We start from the raw sequence: 21,724 nt of genomic DNA, 5'->3' as shown, positions 1-21,724 counted from the left end.
CAGGTTGTCAGATGTGTTTCGGCGTTTGGCACGGTAGACGGATCGCTCTGCTAAAGCTGCCGGTATCTGAGTCTCCCTGGTGTCAGAGGCCAGATGTTTAACAAGACTCTCTGCTGATGGTGATTCAGCTGACACACACACACACACCTCCCCTCAATACGGGAATCTGGCAGAGAACGCGAATCAATGCGTCCTCCTGGATTTTCAGGGTATGTAGAGGAACATCCACAAATCATCATCCCTGCCAGCAACCAAACCCAGCACCACCAAGGCTGCTGTCGGTGATTAGATTACAAAGAGTTCTGAAAATGAATGCAAAGGAAATCAGGGTTAGAAGGTACTGAACACAGTCAGGTTGGTCGGTCAATATTCTCTGTAACTAATCAGCTAGGTAACGCTTCTCACTGGAGCGGTGCCCAAACTAGCAACTAGACTAGAAGGAATCAGCGAATCCGATATATTTCCAATGGTATAAGGATGTACAGTATACTGGTAGTACAGTGTTGTTAGTAGTATTGTAGCATTGTTGTGCATACCTTTTCATGTTGCCTGTTTTAATATGTTACTGCATGAACCAATATTATCAACAATCCCTGTTACTTAGTAGAGTATCTCTACATTTAATACATATTTTACATGCATACAATCTTGGGGTTAAGTTACCAAAGACAAAGGAAATACCCCCCTAACCCTTTATTAAATTATTTATTTCTATATTATCATCAAACCCCCAAAAATGACAAATGCTAATTCTGGTCCATTCCCCAGCTGGTCATGGGAGTGCTCATTAGTTTTAGAGAAGGTTAATCCATTTAGCTTCTGCATATTGATATGCCAATTATGTATAATTGTGGGATAGACATCCATCAAGGTAATAGTGCATAAACACAGGAGCTACATTAGGAGCAACCCAACATGTAATGAAGTGAGCGCTAATTGCTAGGAAGTGGACTGCAGGCTACTGAGGTGTGTAATGCAGGAAGGAGAAGGATGGAGTTTCTAAATCATGAAATCCTGTCATTTGCACACCCCATGCTGGGGCGGGCTGGGATGCATATCTGCAAGGCAAGAATCACCAAAATATGGGTGGGGGGAGGCAGGCCTCACCAAAATATGGGGTGGGGGTGCATGGGAGGGGGGAGGCAGGCCTCACCAAAATATGGGTTGGGGGTGCATGGGAGGGCAGACACAAGCCTCAATAAAATATGGGGGGAGTACATGGGAGGGGGGCGGCAGGCCTCACCAAAACACAGGGGGGAGGGGCATGGGAGGGCAGAGGCAAGCCTAACCAAAATATGGGGGGAGTGCTATTTCTATTTTATCTCTCTGGCGGACAAACACGCTCCCGTTAAACGCCTTAGAGTAAAAAATATAACAAATCCTTGGTTCTCTACAGAACATTCAGATCTTGTTATGATGATAAATCAGGCTTGGGCCAAGGCTAGAAAAACTGACTGTATCTTATTGGCAGTTTTTCAGGAAACTGAGAAATAGATGCACTTCCTCGATCAAGAAAGCTAAACCTAGATACTTTCTAAGTTCTATCTCAGACTCTGCTGGTGATCTGTCTTAAGCGTGGAAATTACTCTCCTTCCTTGTCTAAGAAAGTTGTGTCAGACTGGCATCACTACTGAGATTTTTTAAATAAATGATGTTTTTAATCAGCATTTTATCTCGGCAAGGTCTGGAAGAGGGGTCTTGATATATTCCCCCTTCACAAAGGTGGTGACCAGTGTGACCTAAATAATTCTCCCCATTTTCAAACTTTCTACACTAGCAACAGTGGAGGCTCCTCAAAGGAAGAAGGGGAGGACCATCCTCCTCAGTAAATTTCATAAAAATAAAAATAGTGTAACATAAAAAAAAGTTGGTAATTTTAGATAAACTATACTAAATATATTCACAAATTCACAAATGAAGGTCTAAAGTAGCCTTAACAGCACTGTGTAGGGTAGCACCATGGTGTAGCCAGAGGACAGCTGGCTTCTGTCCTCCTCTGGGTACATTGACTTCAATACAAAACCTAGGAGGCTCGTGGTTCTCAACCCCTTCCATAGACTTACACAGTAATTATGACAACTTCCGGAGGACGTCCTCCAACCTATCAGAGCTCTTACAGAATGAAATCAACTGACATGTTGTCCACCCAATCAAAGGATCAGAGAATGAATCTTGTACTGAAAGCATAGGCTACAGCTAGCTAGCACTGCAGTGTATAAAATGTGGTAGTATTATGCTCAAAGAGAAAGACAATAGTTGAACAGTTTTGAACAAATTAATTTCTTCAAAAATTAAGGAGAAGCGAGTGAGAGAGTGTTTTCATTTTTGTATTTCTTTTCACTTTTATTGTCACTTACTTAGCTAGCAAATGCAGCTAGCTAGCTACTTTAGCCTACTCAAACACCTGGCTCTAACAGAGAGGGATGCTATGTTACCTGTTTGGCTATGGATATCCAACACTGGAACTGTTCCAAGTCAAGGTAAGATTTTGGTTTTATTAATTTATTGCCACCGGGGCCCGCCAGTGTACTGCAAGATTTACTAACGCGTTAGTTCTAGTAGCTATGTTGTTAACTTGACGTTAGCTAATATGGTGACAACGATGTAGTCTTTGTGTAGTGGTTACCGGTTATGATATGAAGGTTTGGCTTGGAAAGGTTTTTTCACCTGGTCACAGACACCTGATGTGTTGTGCACTGAAGTCCACAAGCAAAGGGAAAAGCTGAGAGGAGGAACGTGCATAGATGCGAGAAGGATTTACACAATGATCTGTATGCTATGAAAGTGAACTGTGTTTGTGTGTGATCAGAGGTGTATTCATTCTGCTGATTCTGTTGAAAAACGTTTCTTAAATGGAAGCAAACAGAACGAAACGGGGATAAACATTACCTGAATTTGTTTAATAGAAACTCTAGTTTGCAACTGTTGGAATAATGATTGCACCCTATATTGTGCAAGGTGGTATTAAATGTGTCAATGGCTGTCGACCTTGATTACTCAAATTACTCTCGACCTGTTGTTTACTTTCATTCATAGGGCAGGTTGTAGCAACCTCGTGATAGTTATATGGACAAATTTGAGTATCATGTAGTAAGTAGCCTAAACCTATCCATGTTACATTGAGCTTGGTGAATGAGTGACAGTCATCCAATATGCTGTAATAGAAACAAGACCATGCTCAAAAAATAAAAGATAAATGCCACCAACCACCACAGATCAGAAAGAATTCTAGAATCCTTGGTAAATATTCAACTTAGATACTTTTTAACTACAAAATGTATTCTAAATGTACACCAGTCAGGTTCCAGACCAGATAAAAAGAAACATTGTGTGGTCCTTTTCATTGACATGTCTAAAGCCTTCGACACTGTGGCTCATTCATTACTTATTCAGAGGCTTCATCAATTGGCCTGGACCAGACTGCGTGTAGCTGGTTTGAAAATTATTTAAAGGACAGAACACAGTGTTTTTTTACTAACGGTGTAAAAATCGGTGTTTCTTGACATAACAAAGGGTGTCCCACATGGATCGATTCTTGGTCTGGTTCTTTTCACTATTTAAATGACCAAATATTGGTTTAACTGTAAAAAAATATATATACTTTCACCTGTATGCAGATGACACTGTGGTGTATGCTATTGCCCCCACAGCTGACCAGGCTCTTTCAGAACTTGAATCTGTCTTTATTGCCCTGCAGAAAGCCTTTGTCGAACTGAAATTGGTACTTAATGCAAGTAACACCAAGTATATGTTATTTTCCAAATCACGTAAAAACGCATCTGATGATTTATTCATACTTACTTTGGATGGTGCCATCATTGATCATGTCCCTGCCTATAATATTTGAGCATCTGGATTGACGAAAAGCTATCTTTCAAAAAGCATGTTGATGAGTTAGTTAAGAAATTAAGAATTCAAATAGGCTTCTTCTAGGAAACTCCTTCCTCCTTAATCGTCCACTCTCCCTCCCTAGACGACATCCACTTTTCATTCACTCAGCCTATTGAGCCACTGGACCCACTCAAATAGAACGACCTTGATCTCTTTCTTCCCTCGCTCTCCAGATTAAATGCTACAACTAGTGAAGTCCGGCCACCCACCAACCTGCCCGCTCAACCCAATCCCCTCCTCCCTGGAGGGGAAACCATCTTTGGAGACCTTTTCCCATTCCTCACTCATTAACTCATCCCTGACCACTGGCTGCGTCCCCTCTGACTTCAAAATGTCCCGAGTCACTCCCCTCCTCAAGAAACCAACATAGTCAATGAACTAATCACTGATCATAATCTTGATGTGATTGGCCTGACTGAAACATGGCTCAAGCCTGATGAATTTACTGTGTTAAATGAGGCATCTCATTTATTTACATGCATCCCGCAAAGGCGGAGGTGTTGCTAACATTTATGACAGCAAATTTAAATTGACCAAAATGAAGGAAAAAGGAAACCGCACACTGCTCTTGATAGTATCACCGATATTTAATAAGCTTACGTATCGGCCTCATGGCCTTCGTCAGAGCTTTTGTGATTTTTAAAAATTTGTACCCTTATGTAGACCTGGCCCCGCCCACATCCGTTCTACACATCGAAGGGGGTTGGAGGCAAAGGAAAAACAAAAACAAAAGTGCTACCAAATATAACAATATGCATTTCATAAATATTACAAAAGTGTATAAATAAGGCGTATTGAACATGTCTGTAAAACCTCAATGAGGACATAGCAAGTTTTCATTAGTCATTGGGTACATCGTACGAAAAACGTCAGAATAATCTACAATAGACACATATTTCATGTTCAAATTCACAACATAACAAACAGGCATTTCATCATTAAGTCCTTTAGGAAATAATGTCTGGAGGGTGAAAATCCCAAAACATTCTCTTTTACTCAGAGTATTATTAATATCTCCTCCCCTGTCTGATATCTGAACTTTCTCTATGCCACAAAATCTAAAGGTGGAAATGTCATGCTTCAGGTCATTGAAATGTACAGCAACTGGATAATCCCTGTCAAAACTGGATCTAGTTTTGTCCCGTGGAATAAATATTGTGGATCTAAATGTTTTTCCTTAAAATGCTGTACTATCAGACTACCATCTTATTACGTTTGCAATCGCATCAAATAATCTGCTCAGACCCCAACAAAGGATCATCAAGAGCCGTGCTATAAATTCTCGGACAACCCAAAGATTTCTAGATGCCCTTCCAGACTCCCTCCACCTACCCAAGGACGTCGGAGTACAAAAATCGGTTAACCACCTAAGGATCTAAACTTACGTGATACCCTAGATGCAGTCGCACCCCTAAAAACAAACAACATTTTTCACAAGAAGTTTACTCGCTGGTATACAGAAAATACCCGAGCCCCGAAGCAAGCTTCCAGAAAATTGGAACGAAAATGGCGCTCCACCAAACTGGAAGTCTTCCGTCTAGCTTGGAAAAACCGTATTGTACAATATCGAATAGCCCTCACTACTGCTCAATCATCCTATTTCTCCAACCTAATTGAGGAGAATAATAGCAATCCAACTTTTCTTTTTGATACTGTCACAAAGCTAACTAAAAAGCAGCATTCAACAAGAGAGGTTTCACTTCAGCAGTGATAAATTCATGAACTTCTTTGATGAAAACATCATGATCGTTAGAAAGCAAACTACAGACTCCTCTTTGAATCTGCATATTTCTCCAAAGCTCAGTTATCCGGAGTCTGCACAGAACTGCCAAGACCTAGGATCAATGGAGACACTCAAGTTTTTTAATCCTGTATCTCGACACATTCATGAAAATAGGCATGGCCTCTAAACCGTCAAGCTGCATACTGGACCCTATTCCAACTAAACTACTGAAAGAGATACTTCCTGTGCTTGGCTTTCCTATGTTGAACATAATAAATGGCTACCTATCCACTGGATGTGTACCAAACTCACTAAAAATGGCAGCAGTAAATTCTCTCTTGAAAAAGCCCAAACTTGACCTGGAATTTTTTTAAACTATCGGCCTCTATTGAATCTTCCATACCTCCAAAACAAAATTGTAAACGCTGTTGCTCAGCAACTCACTGCCTTGAAATGCTTCAGTCTGGTTTTTGACCCCATCATAGCACTGAGACTGCACTCATGAATGTGGTAAATTACATTTTAATGGTTCGTCGGATCACGGCTCTGCATCTGTCCTCGTGTTACAAGACCTTAGTGCTGCTTTTGACACCATTGATCACCACATTCTTTTGGAGAGATTAGAAACCCTAATTGGTCTACACCAAGGGTGGGCAATTCCAGTCCTCAAGTGCCTGATTGGTGTCACAGTTTTTCCCCAGCCCCAGCTAACACACCTGACTCCAATGATCACCTAATCATGATCTTCAGTTTAGAATGCAATTTGATTAATCAGCTGTGTTTGCTAGGGATGGAGAAAAAGTGTGACACCAATCAAGAGGACTGGAGTTGTCCACCCCTGGTCTACACGGACAAGATCTTGCCTGGTTAAGATCTTATCTTTCAGAAAGATATCAGTTCATCTCTGTGGATGGTTTGTCCTCTGACAAATCAATTGTACGTTTTGGCATTCCTCAAGGTTTCATTTTAGGACCACTATTGTTTTCACTATATGTATATATGTACACTACCTCTTGGTGATGTCATTTGGAAACACAATGTCAACTTTCACTGCTATGCGGATGAAACACAGCTGTACAGTTCGATGAAACATGGTGAAGGCCCAAAATTGCCTACCCTGGAAAAGCATGTGTTTCAGACATAAGGAAGTGGCTGGAGGCACTCGTTTTACTTTTAAATTCGGACAAAACAGAGATACTAGTTCGAGGTCCCAAGAAACAAAGATATCTGCTGTTGGATCTGACAATCTTGATGGTTGTACAGTCGTCTCAAATAAAACTGTGAATGACCTCGGCATTACTTTATACCCTGATCTCTCTTTTGACGGACATATCAAGAATATTTCAAGGACAGCTTTTTTTTCCATCTTCGTAACATTGCAAAAATCTGAAACTTTTTGTCCAAAAAGCTAATCCATGTTTTTGTCACTTCTAGATTAGACTACTACAATGCTCTAATCTCTGGCTACCCGGATAAAGCAGTAAATAAACTAGTGCTAACCATGGCTGCTAGAATCCTGACTAGAACAAATCATATTACTCCACTGCTAGCCTCTCTACATCGGCTTCCTGTTAAGGCTAGTGCTGATTTCAAGGTTTTACTGCTAACCTACAAAGCATTACATGGGCTTGCTCCTACCTATCTCTCTGTTTTGGTCCTGCTGTACATACCTACACCTACACTACAGTCACAAGAAGCAGGCCGCCTCTAAGCGAACAGCTGGAGGCAGGGCTTTCTCCTATAGAGCTCAATTTTTATGGAATGGTCTGCCTATCCATGTGAGGGACTCAGTCTTGACCTTTAAGTCATTACTGAAGACTCATCTCTTCAGTAGGTCCTATGATTGAGTGAATTCTGGCCCAGGGGTGCGAAGGTGAATGACAAGGCACTGTAGTGACGAATCGCCCTTGCTGTCTGCCTGGTCGGCTCCCCTCTCTCCACTGGGATTATCTGCCTCTGACGCTATTACAGGGACTGAGTCACTGGCTTACTAGTGCTCTCCAATGCCGTCCCCAGGAGGGGTGCGTCACTTGAGTGGGTTGAGTCAGACTTGATCTTCCTGTCCGGTTTTGCGGCCCCTCGGGCTCTTGTGGTGGAGGACATCTTCGTGGGCTATACTTGGCCTTCTCTCAGGGTAGTAAATTGTCTGTTTATCCCTCTAGTGTTATGGGGGCTGTGCTTTGGCAAAGTGGTTGTGGTTATAAACTGCCTGGTTGGCCCTGTCCGGGGTATTGTCGGATGGGACCAGTGTCCCCTGACCCACCTGTCTCAGTCTCCAGTATCTATGCTCCAATAGTCCATGTGCCGTGGGGCTAGGGATCATGTCTCAGGTCTACCTGGCCTGATGACTCCTGGCTGTCCCCAGTCCACCTGGTAGTGTTGCTGCTCCAGTTCGACTCTCTCGGTCTACCGCACCTGCTGTCTCGACCTCTGAATGCTTGTCTATGAAAAGCCAACTAACATTTACTCCTGAGATACTTACCTGTTGCATCCTCTACAACCACTGATTATTATTTGACCCTGCTGGTCATCCATCTTTGAACATCTTGAAGAACAATCTGGCCTTAAATGGCCATGTACTCTTATAATCTCCACCCGGCACAGCCAGAAGAGGACTGGCCACCCCTCAGAGCCTGGTTTCTCTCTGGGTTTCTTCCTAGGTTCCTACCTTTCAAGGGAGTTTTTCCTAGCCACTGTGTTTCCACATCTGCATTGCTTGCTGTTTGGGGTTTTAGGCTGAGTTTCTGTATAGCACTGTGTGACATTTGCTGATCGAAAAAGGGCTTTATAAATACATTTGATTGATTGACTTGACCCCTCTGACTGGTATCACTTCTTTCTTTTCCAACTCTCTCGCTATCTCCCTCAGAATGATCTTCTTGACCCTATCCAGTCAGGCTTCAAGACGGGTCACTCAACCAATATTGTTCTTCTCTGGGTCACGGAGGCTCTCCGCACTGACTTTCTCTCCTCTGTTCTCATTCTCCTAGATCTATCCACTGCCTTCGACATCATGAACCATCAGATCTTCCTCTTCACCCTCTCAGGGCTGGGCGTCTCAGGCTATGCACTCTTGGAGGCCGTTCCTATCAGGTGACGTGGAATCTGTGTCTACACCACATACTCTCACTACTACTGTCCCTCAGGGCTCGGTTCTAGGCACTCTCTTCTCTCTATACACCAAGTCACTCAGCTCCGTCATATCCTCACATGGTCTCTCCTATCATTGCTATGTGGATGACCCTCAACTACCTTTCTTCTTCCCCCACTTCTGACAGCCAGGTTACGTCAAGCATCTCTGCGTTGCCTGGCAGATATCTCAGCTTAGATGTCGGCCCACCACCTCAAGCTCAACCTCGACAAGAAAGAGCTGCTCTTCCTCTCGGGGAAGGCCTGCCCGCTCCAAGACCTCTCCATCATGGTTGACAACTCCAGTGTTCCCCTCCCAGAGTGCAAAGAACTTTGGCGTGACCCTAGACGACACCCTGTCGTTCTCTGCAAACATCAAAGCAGTGGCTCACTCCTGCAGGTTCATGCTCTACAACATCCGTAGAGTACGACCCTACACGCAGGTCCAAATCCAGGCTCGCTGTTGGGTGGGCTCCCCGCTTGTGCCATCAAACCCCTGCAACTTACCCAGAACGCTGCAGCCCGCATGATTGTCAACCTTCCCAAGTCATCCCACTCCAGTCAACTTCCAACGCTTCCAGTCAAAGCTCACATCCACTACAAGACCATGGTATTGCCTACGGAGCAGCAAGAGGAACTGCCCCTCCCTACTTTCAGGCTCTGCTCATTCCCTACACCCCAACCCAAGGACTCTGTTCTGCTACCTCTGGTCTATTGGCCCTCCCACGCCCACGGAAGGGCAGCTCGGGCTCAACCCAGTCCAAGCTTTTCTCTGTCCTGTCATTTTAATTTGCATGTGAGTTGTAGTTTAATGTGTTTATTGTATTTTGATGTGTATGGTTGAGCCTGAAGGTAGGGAGGGGCAGTTCCTCTTGCTGCTCCGTAGGCAATTTCCATGTTGTTGTAGTGGATGCGAGCTATACAGAGCTCATCTGGAAAAGAGACCTTGGTCTCAGCATTGACTCCGATTCCAAATAAATGTATTATTATTTGACATTGTATAGTAACAAACTTGTCTCACAAAATGTTGAGTAGGGATACAATTCCAACCAATTTAGTTTTACTGAGTAGCCTAGCCAAAACATATTGCAATTCTTTGGGACAGTAGTTCAGAAGACCTGTCAATGACTCCAGCACATTGTCAATAAAAACAGTATGTTTTTATACTGCATTGTCAAAAACACTCTGAAAGGTGAGGTAACAATAAGACTGTTTCTATCATTGTTGTAGTTCTTTGCCGGCAGCCAGAGCTGATCCTAGAACAGTGATGAAGCGGTGTACGTCACTGAAGGAGTTGTACAGCGGCACCGGAGCGATGCGCAGGACGTTGGGTTCCCTCATGTCACACTGAGACGGCATGGAGAGAATAGATCAAAACAGTCCATTACAAAATATAGATTTTAATCTATGTACGTATACTCATGCGTAAAACACATTTATAATGTCCAAAAAATATAAACGCAACATGCAACAATTTCAAAGATTTTACTGAGTTACAGTTCATAGAAGGAAATTAATTAATTTATACCCTAATCTATGGATTTCACATGACTGGGCAGGGGCACAGCCATGGGTGGGCCTGGGAGGGCCAGTCAGAATTAGTTTTTCCCCACAAAAGTGCTTTATTACAGACATAAAGGAGGTATGGAGGACCTGGGCTGCGGTTGTTTAATCAGCTTCTTGATATGCCTCACCTGTCAGGTGGATTGATTATCTTGGCAAAGGAGAAATGCTCACTAACAAGGATGTACATACATTTGTGCACAACATTTGAGAGAAATAAGCTTTCTTAAAATGATCTGGAAAATGATCTGGGATGTTTTATTTCAGCTCATGAAACCAAGACTTCACATGTTGCGTTTATATTTTGTTCAGCATACATGTTAAGGGCTTGTGTTTCGTACCCAAATTAAATGTAAGCCCACGTCTGGACTAAAAAGCATGGTCAATTAATTATTACTTTTTTGAAGTGAATTTGTATTTATTTTAGACAGCGCTTTTTAGTCCAGGCTAGGCTTAATATGGGTCTGGGAAACTCGCCAATACTGTACTACTATTGTATATATGAAGCCACTCACAGCGACGCCCCTCTTCTCCAGCTCCTGGAACACGGCTGCGATGGGGACCGAGAAAGAGAGGGAGAGTTGGCAGCCTCGTTCCTCAGGGTGGGAGGGAGTGATGATATGGACGTAGGGCTTGTGAGGCTGGGCCTCATCCTCGTTGTAGTAGTGCTGGATCAAACACTCCAAGTAACCCGTCAGAAGTCTGGACTTCTTCCTCAGAGCTGTCATACTGGTCATAGCAAAGACCTGGACGTATTGGCAAAGATTGACAACTGAACAGTTATTGCCAGGGCAGGAGTCAATCCCATTTAAATTCAGAAAGTAACCAAAATTCCAATTCCAAATTCTCCTACTTGAAAAGCATTGAAGAGCATTTGAATTACAGTGTCCTTCCTGGATTGACTAGAATAGAAATGCAATTGACCCCAACGCTGGTTATAACAGTTACAACCTTTTACAGGTCACTTGTAAATTCCATGATTTGAGAGATGAATACGAACTTGTTCGAATATTTGCTGTATGAAATCGATATGAAAAACCCAAATTGGTTCCAGTCACCTCTAAACTAGCTTGCAGTGGACACACCAGCAGGATGGGTTGGTTTGATAGCCGAAAGCCACTTATACCAGGTAGTAGATCCATTTCTATGGTAAGAAAAAATGTAGGATGTTCGTGATGAATTCATGTGGCTTGACTGAAAGGGTGAAATGAACACGGTATAACCCATTTTCTGTAATACCCTAACATGACCAGGAGATGTCAGTGTAAAGCAAGCTACATGGATATCTCTGCTTAGAGACCGACAATGGCAACTTGAAGCGACATTCTGTAATGTGTCCCAGTATAGGGAATAAAATGAGAACACGATCAAAAATATGTTGATACCATTATCCATGCGGAACCTTGTTTTCAAGTTATGTCCCCACCATCCCATGAGCCTGAGAGAGAAAGTAATAAGTAGTTAAAACATAACATAGTCAACATGAACACAAATCTGAGCTGTACTGCACTGTCGTACTCACGCAGGCTTGACTGTACGCGCATTCTTCTCATGGATAAAAGCTCCAGCCAGTCCACCAGCTCCAGAATTCACATACTACACATGAATACAAAATAGACTCTGTCAACGCATTGACATAGTCTATCTCCCTATTTTCTACAGTATTCAAGACCGAGGATAATCTACAATATTTCAAATGGGCATCGATAACAACTGCAAGAAAATCCTTGTTGGCAATATTAAGCTGGAACAAGTCAATTTCTACCCCACATATTGTGGTCTTCCTGTGTCAGCGGGTGTTGGACAGGACAGAGTGAAGCCACTGCCAACAGTTCATTTGCCCTTGATTTCGCCACACAAACCCCAATGCTGACCTTGTAGGAGCACCAGCAGGCAAAGTCCACTCCCCAGTCGTGCAGCTTCAGCTCTGCATTGCCCACTGCGTGTGCACAGTCGAATCCAACGTAGCAGCCCTGCGGGAAGAGAAAAAACGCACCGTCATGCCAGATGCTAAGGGCAGCAGGCCGGAGCTGTGCAGGCAGGACGCATCAGAGGCAGTTCATCGGCGTGTCTGTGAGTGTTTGTTTGCGTGTGCGTGTCTTTTTAAGATAAACTTCATAAATGATTCATGTATTCCTAGTGGGGGTATTTTTGTGTGGATCATTAGGACTCTAAGTCTGGTTGTTTTGATTGCCCTGCTAAATGTGACAGAGAGGGAAGGCTTCCCCCTGTGTGTGTGTGTGTGTGTGTGTGTGTGTGGTTTGACATCTCCTGAGAGTCATCATTTAGATTTCCTTGTCAACGCACTGCTGTTTATTTGACAAATGTCATTCTCAGCATGGAGTGAATTCAAATGGGTGTCATACACTTGCATGAGTTGAATGCAGACAAATCCTGCGAGCCAATCACGTCAAATTGTTACACATCCCTGACAACAGAGGACGCTGTTGGAGCAGCTGTTGTCAGACAAAATGCTTTTTTGGTTTTAAATAACATGCTTCATTACCTCAAAAGCCAATGTTAATAACAACATTATACAATAGAAGCATGATGAAATAACTTGACTATACACAATGGATAGAATGGCCATTATCCACTATAAATAGAGGTTGAATTAGGAATTCAGAGGAGCCCCTCTAAACCTAATCCTAGGTTCATGTTCACATCCTGGTTCAACTCTAACCCTCATCCACAATTCAAAGCCTAGCTTCATGTCCACATCCCAGTTCAACCCTAGCCTCAACCACAACCCCAACTTTGCATAACCCTAACGATATGTTCAAACCTAACCCTAACCTTGGTTTCTCCTATTTTTTTCTTCAAAACCTTAAATTGCTGGAGTTCGGCTCCATCTGTTTCTCCTTTTGACCCAATGTGCAGGAGCCCGGTTCCTGGTAGCTCCAGACCCAAGTTTTTAATTTTTTTTGCAATTTTTTTATGATTCTACAGATAACAGACAGAACAGGTAGAGGGCAGAACACACACGGATCCCCCACCAAATCAAACCCACCACAACCCCACCCCCCCCCCCCATGCTCTGACAGAGCCCCACCCTAAAACCAGACTTATTAAAGCAGACATGATATACAATGAGTAATATAATCAAATAGTAAAAAAATAAAGATCTAAGAAAAAAGTATTAAATAATTATACAAATTCTAATTTGGGTTGGTTTATGGAGTTAACTGGGTGAAATTAGCTGGTCCATGTCTTCTGCAAAAGATAGGAAAGGTTGCCAGATATTAGAAAATGTAATTGCAGATCCCCTAACGGAGTAGCATATTTTCTCCAGCTTGAGATGTTGCATAACTTCATTTATCCAATGGTTATAAGTAGGAAACACATTCCTTCCACTTATATAGTAGACAACGTCTAGCTAGAAGAAAAGTAAATGCCAGAATGTGGCCCATAGAACTGTTTAGAGGGGCCTCCTGTGGTGCCACTCCATAGAACTGTCGAGGGGCCTCCTGTGGTGCCACTCCATAGAACTGTTTCGATGGGCCTCCTGTGGGGCCTCCTTTGGGGCCACTCAGAATAATGCAAAAAAACACAAAAGGTTCTATAGGTCTCTCCAATATCTTAGAAAACGTCTCAAAAATTGATATCCAGAAATGTCAATTTCGGGCCTGCCCAAAGCGTGTAATAAAGTAGCAGGAGCCTGCAGACATCGGTCACAAGTGGGATCTATTTCTGGACTAATCTTGGATGATTTTGCCTTTGACCAATGCAGCCGATTAACTATTTTAAATTGAATTACGGCATGTCTTAGACATATAGATGAAGAATGTATTCTCTGAAGTATACTCTGCCAAGTTTCGTCTGAAAGTTGTTCACCTAAATCCTCTTCCCATTGGTTCTTAAAAGAGTTCAGGAAATCCAAATTGTGCGAGTTTAATAACGTATAGATAAAGCTTATGCCCCCTTTTGACATGAGGGTTCACTTTAAAAATAGAATCAAGAAGGGAGGTAGGTGGGCGTGACTCCAGCCCAATTTAACCACTGATTATAAACAAAGACTTCACTTCCTTGTCGCAATGTAGTGACAGTATCACAGTTGACACCAGAGAGCAGTGTTACTCTCTAGATCGTCTAAATTGAACCTTCATAAAACACCATCCAGATCATGTTGGGGTACCCTCTAAGAAGGCATGGGACCATAAAATAGATTCAGCCGTGGGTCAATTTTTTTCTTGAGTGGTGGGTCAGAGGCCGGAAAATAATTACAAATAATTAGTAGACTACAAATTGACCGCAAGAAGCCCAAATAGAGATCATATTTGACAAAAACATTAAAGCATTGGGGCAGGTAGTGTTCTCCTGGCATCTGCCGAACCCAGATTCGTCCGTTGGACTGCCAGATGGTAGAGCGTAATTCATCACTCTAGAGAACGCGTTCTCACTCAGTCCAACGGCAGCGAGCTTTATACCACTCCAGTCGACGCTTGGCATTGCGCATGGTGATCTTAGGCTTGTGTGCTGCTACTTGGCCATGGAAACCCATTTCATGAAGCTCCCAACAAACAGTTAGTGCTTACAGTTGAATGGGGCAGCTCTAGCAGGACAGAAATTTGACGAACTAGGCCTCCTGAATGGCGCAGCGGTCTAAGGCACTGCATCGCAGTGCTAGTGACATCACTACAGATGCAGGTTCGATACCAGGCTGTGTCGCGCTTCGTCCGGGTTCAGCTTCGTCCGGGTTAGAGGAGGGTTTGGCTGACCGGGATGTCCTCTAGCGACTCCTGTGTCGGGACGGGCGCATGCACGCTGACACGGTCGCCAGGTGTATGGTATTTCCTCCGACACAATGGTGCGGCTGGCTTCCATGTTAAGAGAGCAGTCTGTCAAGAAGCAGTGCGGCTTGGCGGGGTTGTGTTTCAGAGGAGGCATGGCTCTCGACCTTCGCCTCTCCCTAACTACCAATTGGATATCACGAAATTGGTGAGAAAAAGAGGTACAAAAAATATGACGGTGCCACAATGACAGTCATTGAGCACTTCAGTAAGGCCATTCTGCTGCCAATTTGTGTCTATGGAGATTGCATGGCCGTGTGCTCGATTTTATACATGTCAGCAACAGGTGTGGCTGAAATAGCCAAATCCACTCATTTGAAGGGGTGTCCACATAAGTTTGTATATACAGCAGGGGGTGAGTTGGGCGTTGTGGAACCCTGCACTAAGGGGATTTGTAAAGTGTTTAGAAGTAGTTTAATAGACAATCAAGAACGAATTCAAAAGTTGAAATAACATTTCCCAAAAAGACCCACCCCTTTAAAAACACAAACGTTATGGTCTCAGTGCAGGTGAGAAAAAGACACTGAGGATTGGTTCTAAAGTAGTCCTTTCACCTTCTTCTGCCCAGCTTTAGTGATGGCGGCCATATCAAAGAGCTGTCCGGTGTAGTACTGCACTCCACTGAACAGGACCACTGCAATGGAATCTCCCTCCTTCTCTAGCGTGTCCAGAATGTCATCTGTTCTCAGCACCTCCTCGCCCTGACAGGTAGAAAACACGGCAGTTGGTCATATAAATCACTTTTAATAACTGTTCATGAACTCTTTCTCAACACTCAATTTGACTCTTTATACTCAATGTCCTTCGGTACCTTGAAAGGTGCACATAAAAAAGTTAGTATTTAAGTCATAATGCCCCAAAAGGGATTATAGAAAAAAAATGAAGACTACTTTTACCGGTCTGGGCTTCATCAGCAGCATGCTTTGCTTAGGGTCATATCCTTTCAACTGGATCTGAGATTCCACTGCATACTGAAGAAATAGCACGATGAACATCTCCTCCACCAACACAGAGACAACAGATACAATGTGGTGGGAATAACAACAGTGGACTACTCTATTACAACAGGATAAATGACGGAGAGTAGGCCCTGCACACTCAAGTATTATACAACTGTCAAAAGGTGTATTTTTAGGGCAAAACATGAATTGTGGTTGAAATGCAGTTGAAGAATGCAAATGACTTTGAAAAAAAAAAAAGGACCTGCAGTCATTGCACCAACATCCTGTAGGTTTAAAACAAGTTCTGTGTCGTTGGAATTACTCACATGGTCTGAGGGGAAAGCCTTGTCCTCAAGAAGGATTTTGTGACGTTTTGCTGTAGGTTTGTAAAAAGACAGCTGCAAAGCAAATATGTAACATGTTGTTGATGTAAAGTCGCGGTATATAATGTATGTTTACGTTGGAGATTTGTATAAAACTTTGACATTATCTTACCAGCAGAATGTGCAGATTAACCGTTAACCCGTTCATCAAGGCAACCTCCTCAGCTTTAGCCCCTGTTCGCACGGACGCAAACACACCGGCGTGATTTAATTCCCATTGCTCTGACATAACTTCAGGACACATTTTTACCTAATAGAATTTGGCAATCAGATAACCTACATTTTCCACACAAAAAAAGACATCCGAGGAGCATAACGGTCTTCAGTTGTTTGGTTTGGCTGTACTTTGCTCACTGCAAATATGGCACAATGCCAGGGTGCAATTACCTTTTAAAACCAGTCACAGATCGGAGGTCTCTGTCATGAATCATCAACAGCCAGACAGAACGATAATTAGCTATCAGAATTACCTGACAATTTAACCATGAACGTTATGAGAGCTGGAGATTACAGGCTTTTAACAGTGCTGTGTGAAAAAGGGAACCATGACGACCGTGTATTGGATCCCTTTGGTCGCATATCAGTGCAAAAAGCCTGTAAAGGTACCGACATGCATCGATAAATAGCCCCATCTCAGCCCTAGCTCATGTTAACTGTTATGATCATAAAACTAACATAGAATGTCGAATGCATTGTATTTGATCATGCGTTGGACATGTGTTATTGTATGAACTTACCAACCACATTAGCCATGAGTTCCTCTATATTGTTCTCCGCCCAGGCCCAAGGTCGAGAGCCTTGCACATGGCCATGAACCCCCCTGCAAAACAGAACAGAGAAATATTACAACAATGCTCACAGCTACAAGGACCGGATACACATGTCACAGATAAAAGTTAGGACAATTACATTAAAAGAGAAAGGCTCATGGTGGAGGGAGACTTGTCATCCTCGAATGACCATTACTGTACTTGAAATAGTCAACAAACTTTAGCTGAGCTGATTCAGTGTCATAAAGCAGACATTGGGGGAAACGTTGGGGGAAACAACTTACATTTTAGCCCATTTATCCAACTCCTCGTCAATGTACTTCTTCGCCATTTTGGGCTGGAGGCCAAGTGAGTTCCCCACAAAGTAAATGCATTCATTGGTGCCATCCACAAGCGTAAGGTCAGCTAGGGTAACATTAACAGTGCATTAGCACAATCGATCCACACATTTTCACTAAGAAGCTTCCCTGCATCGTTCAAATCATGGCATACTTCTTGGCCCCCAGAAAGAGGCTTTGTTATACAGTTGAAGAATATGTCATTAAAATGATTCAACTTTCAAACACTTAGCTAAATGAAAGTGCTTAGTCATCTCCTTTATTCAGCTCAACGCAAATTTCTCTTCCAGCTGCAATTATTTCCGACCACCTAATACCTGACCAGGCAGGCCGTTTCCTCACTGTATGTAGGATCTTGTAGACCTACATGTATAGGCTGGGCAAAACCATTTTGGTGATTTCTGGTATACCTTATCACCAAAATAAATAAATCCCAGCACATTTTCAGACTCATTCAGCAGTTTTTACCTGATTAAGTACAATAGCATTGGAAATTCATGTTGAAATGTCCATTTACACTACCGTTCAAAAGTTTGGGGTCACTTAGACATTTCCTTTTTTATTTAAGAAAAGCACATTTTTTTGTCCATTAAAATAACATCAAATTGATCAGAAATACAGTGTAGACATTGTTAATGTTGTAAATGACTATTGTAGCTGGAAATGGCTGATTTTTTCTTTCAAAAAGAAGAACATTGCTAATGACCCCAAACTTTTGAACGGTAGTGTATATTCCTAAAACTTACGTTAAATTATGCTGTCGCTGCTTCTTGATGACAAGACATTGATAAATAGCCCAATGTCAAGACAGTTTTAATGTGTCCAAATCAATAACCAATATGCAGAAACAGTTTGTGATATACTGAAAACCTATAATGTACTATCTACACATAGTGCCATGAAAAATGATTTGCCCCCTTTTTGATTTTCTCTATTTTTGATTATTTTTGATACTGAATGTTATCAGATCTTCAACTAAAACCTAATATAAGATGAACATGAGTTTACAAATAAATACAAATATACACATTTTATTTCATTAACTTTTTAGGGATAGGGGGCAGCATTTTCACTTTGGATGAATAGTGTGCCCAGAGTGAACTGCCTCCTACTCTGTCCCAGATGCTAATATATGCATATTATTAATACTATTGGATAGAAAACTCTGAAGTTTCTAAAACTGTTTGAATGATATCTGTGAGTATAACAGAACTCATATGGCAGGCAAAAATGGCAGAGAAAAAATCCAAACAGGAAGTGGAAATTCTGAGGCTGGTCGATTTTCAACTCATCGCCTATTGAAATCCCTGTGGGATATGGATATGTTTGCTCTTCCTACGCCTTCCACTAGATGTCAACAGTCTGTAGAATGTTGAATGAAGCTTCTACTGTGATGTGGAGCCGGATGGGGGCTGTTTGAGTCAGTGGTCTGGCAGAGTGCCAGGTCCTGGTCATGCGCATTCCACATGATAGCGACTTGCGTTCCGTTACTTCTATAGACACAAAGGAATTCTCCGGTTGGAACGTTATTGAATATTTATGATAACATCCTAAAGATTGATTCTATACTTAGTTTGACAAGTTTTTTCAACCTTTAAAATAACTTTTTGAAGTTTTCGTCCAAAGTTCGCCTGGACCTGTGCGAGCGTTTGAATACGCGTACTAAACGTGCTAATAAAAGTAGCTACTTGGACATAAATAATGGACATTATCAAACAAAACAACAATTTATTGTGGAACTAGGATTTCTGGGAGTGCATTCTGACGAAGATCAATGGTAAGGGAATATTTATGATGTAATTTCGTATTTCTGTTGACTCCAACATGGCGGAGAAATGTTGTTTCTATCTGAGCGCCGTCTCAGATTATTGCATGGTTTGCTTTTTCCGTAAAGTTTTTTTGAAATCTGACACAGCGGTTGCATTAAGAACAAGTGTATCTTTAATTCTATGTAAAACATGTATCTTTCATCAAAGTTTATGATGACTATCTGTTATTTACTGTGGCTCTCTGCAATTTCTCCAGATATTTTGGAGGCATTTCTGAACATGGCGCCATTGTAAACTGAGATTTTTGGATATAAATATGGACATTATCGAACAAAACATACATGTATTGTGTAACATGATGTCCTATGAGTGTCATCTGATGAAGATCATCAAAGGTTAGTGATTCATTTATCTCTATTTCTGCTTTTTGTGACTCCTATCTTTGGCTGGGAAAATGGCTGTGTTTTTTTGGACTTGGCGGTGATCTAACATAATCATATGTTGTGTTTTCGTTGTAAAACATGTTTTAAATCGGACACGACGGGTAGATTAACAAGATGTTTATCTTTCATTTGCTGTATTGGACGTGTTAATGTGTGAAAGTTACATATTTCAAAAAAATATGTTTGAATTTCCCACGCTGCCTTTTCAGCGAATGTTGTTGAGGGGTTCCGCTAGCGGAACGTGTGTCCTAGAAAGGTTAACTGACTTTCCTAGTTAAATAAAGGTTAAATAAAATGTTTGAAAATCACACTATCGATCATCACGTTTAAATTATTTGCGCAAGAGGGGGGAGATGAGGTTGCACGTCCTGTTAAAACTAACACCGCTCAAAAACCACACAGAACATGGGAATAATGTGTACATCACTGGTTAGAGGACAATTTGTAGAAAACAGCTAGCTACATTTTGAAGTGTTGCATTTTGTTTCGAGTGGCTCGCCAACGTGGTAAGTGTAATGCAACACTTTTTTTGTTAATCATTTCCATCGATATCGCGCTGAAATCAATAGAACAGGGGGCAAACGTTTGGGAGTAGCGCTGTTTAAACTAACATGACTCAAAGGCCACACGGAAACGTAACCTATACATGGTTGGTTAGACAAGAACGTGTAGAAGGCTTATACCTATGTTTTGCAATGGCGGATGTTGATTTTAGGAGGCTGCCATCGTGGAAAAGGGAACAATTAAAATACTTTTTCTGTTAGTTAACTTCGACGAATCACGACCCAGCATAGGATATCAACAGTACAAAACTAAAGACTTTGATATGTTTTAAGCAATTGATTTTGTGTCGTTGACTATAGAACTGTTATACTAACATCACCAATCTGAGGTAAAAAGCATGTGGAATTCCCTCCAATTCGATGTGATCAAAACGTCAGCTTGTGTAATGTAGTAACACATACTGTCCACATCATGAAAAGTAGAGTAATATACATTAATTAGATATGGAAAAATAATTAAATATCTTAATTGAAGATGATATTTAATTATTTTGCCAAATTTTCCATCTTAATTTAGGATGATAGTAAATTAAGCAAACTCAGATGCTTTCAATAATCACATACAGTATATTTCTCACTAGTTTAAAAAATATATATAAAATGCTCTTATGCACAATTTAAGTGGGTGTTCTAGAAAGAGCTCCCAATAGTGACTATACGGCAGCAAATTCCTTCCACTAACTTGGGGCAAGCAAGGCTCATTGTAGCCAGAACAACTCCGGCCACAAATTAGTAAAGGACAGAGGTTTTCCTACACATAAGATAACAATTTCATGACACTCCACAGACTGCTATGGGGTGATGGAGAAGCAACTAGCCAGTGCATAAAAAGCCTGCATAACATTAAAAAGCCTGCTTGCCATTTTACTTACAAGGAGGAAGTTCTGAAACTTTGGGTAATAGAAACTGTTCACGTAGATGCTTCAGTTCGTCGTGATTGTCCAGATATGTGGCTACTTCATTCGATGTTTGGCTGCATCCCAGCAGAGCAGAGACGCGCTCCAGAACCTTGCGCGGAGAGATGGCGTCAAATGGGTCCATTACTGAAGTTGAAAAAAGGAAAATGATTCAGAGTAATATGCCATTTACAAATAGTTCTCAAACAAAGCTAGTCCTACAGTACGTATACTATCTACACAGGCTATATACCCACCTGAAATGTTTCGACAAGTTGGCTAAATTACATTTACGCACGCACGAAACCACTGCCTGCATTTCAAAGTTCAATATATTAAATTATGACAATTCAAAGCGGAGAAACAATTAAATAATTAGGTCATTACCAGATAAAGCAAGTATTTCCAATTTCAGTTGAATATATCCCAGTCTCTTTCATCAGTTTGAGTTAAAATGGACACACTCACAAGTGCTCTGTCACCCCTCTGTAAATATCCGAAGTTAGCTAATCATTGACCTCAAAG

At 41.9% G+C, this 21,724-nt stretch overlaps 1 protein-coding gene across 3 annotated transcripts; it reads right to left on the bottom strand.

Moving 5' to 3' along the window:
• Nucleotides 1–9,781: 9,781 nt before the first annotated feature.
• Nucleotides 9,782–21,724, bottom strand: LOC139566214 (kynureninase-like). Of its 3 annotated transcripts, XM_071387256.1 has the most exons (14): nt 21,587–21,724; nt 21,176–21,346; nt 17,475–17,595; nt 17,158–17,240; nt 16,533–16,594; nt 16,364–16,435; nt 15,993–16,067; nt 15,651–15,797; nt 12,181–12,279; nt 11,829–11,902; nt 11,692–11,744; nt 11,365–11,450; nt 10,822–11,052; nt 9,782–10,090 (listed from the first exon to the last, which is right to left on the bottom strand). In XM_071387256.1, the coding sequence occupies exons 2-14, from the start codon at nt 21,342–21,344 to the stop codon at nt 9,962–9,964; spliced, it is 1,401 nt and encodes a 466-aa protein (XP_071243357.1). In that variant the 5' UTR covers nt 21,345–21,346; nt 21,587–21,724; the 3' UTR covers nt 9,782–9,961. The 3 variants fall into 3 exon arrangements, 1 of the variants encoding a protein (XP_071243357.1); XR_011673073.1 differs by lacking the exon at nt 11,365–11,450; XR_011673074.1 differs by lacking the exons at nt 11,365–11,450; nt 11,692–11,744.

Source organism: Salvelinus alpinus, chromosome 38 (assembly GCF_045679555.1).
Source record: "Salvelinus alpinus chromosome 38, SLU_Salpinus.1, whole genome shotgun sequence".
NCBI classification, from domain to species: domain Eukaryota; kingdom Metazoa; phylum Chordata; class Actinopteri; order Salmoniformes; family Salmonidae; genus Salvelinus; species Salvelinus alpinus.
The sequence above is the reverse complement of the archived record's forward strand: the minus strand, read 5'-3'. Positions and strand labels throughout refer to the sequence as shown.

Coding starts and splice junctions, on each gene's coding strand:
- LOC139566214 (XM_071387256.1), bottom strand. CDS start 21,344: ATGGACCCATTTGACGCCATCTCTCCGCGCAAGGTTCTGGAGCGCGTC. Junction 15,798..15,992: donor TGCTGATGAAGCCCAGACCG/GTAAAAGTAGTC, acceptor TCTACCTGTCAG/GGCGAGGAGGTGCTGAGAAC. Junction 11,903..12,180: donor CCTGCTGGTGCTCCTACAAG/GTCAGCATTGGG, acceptor ATTCATGTGTAG/TATGTGAATTCTGGAGCTGG.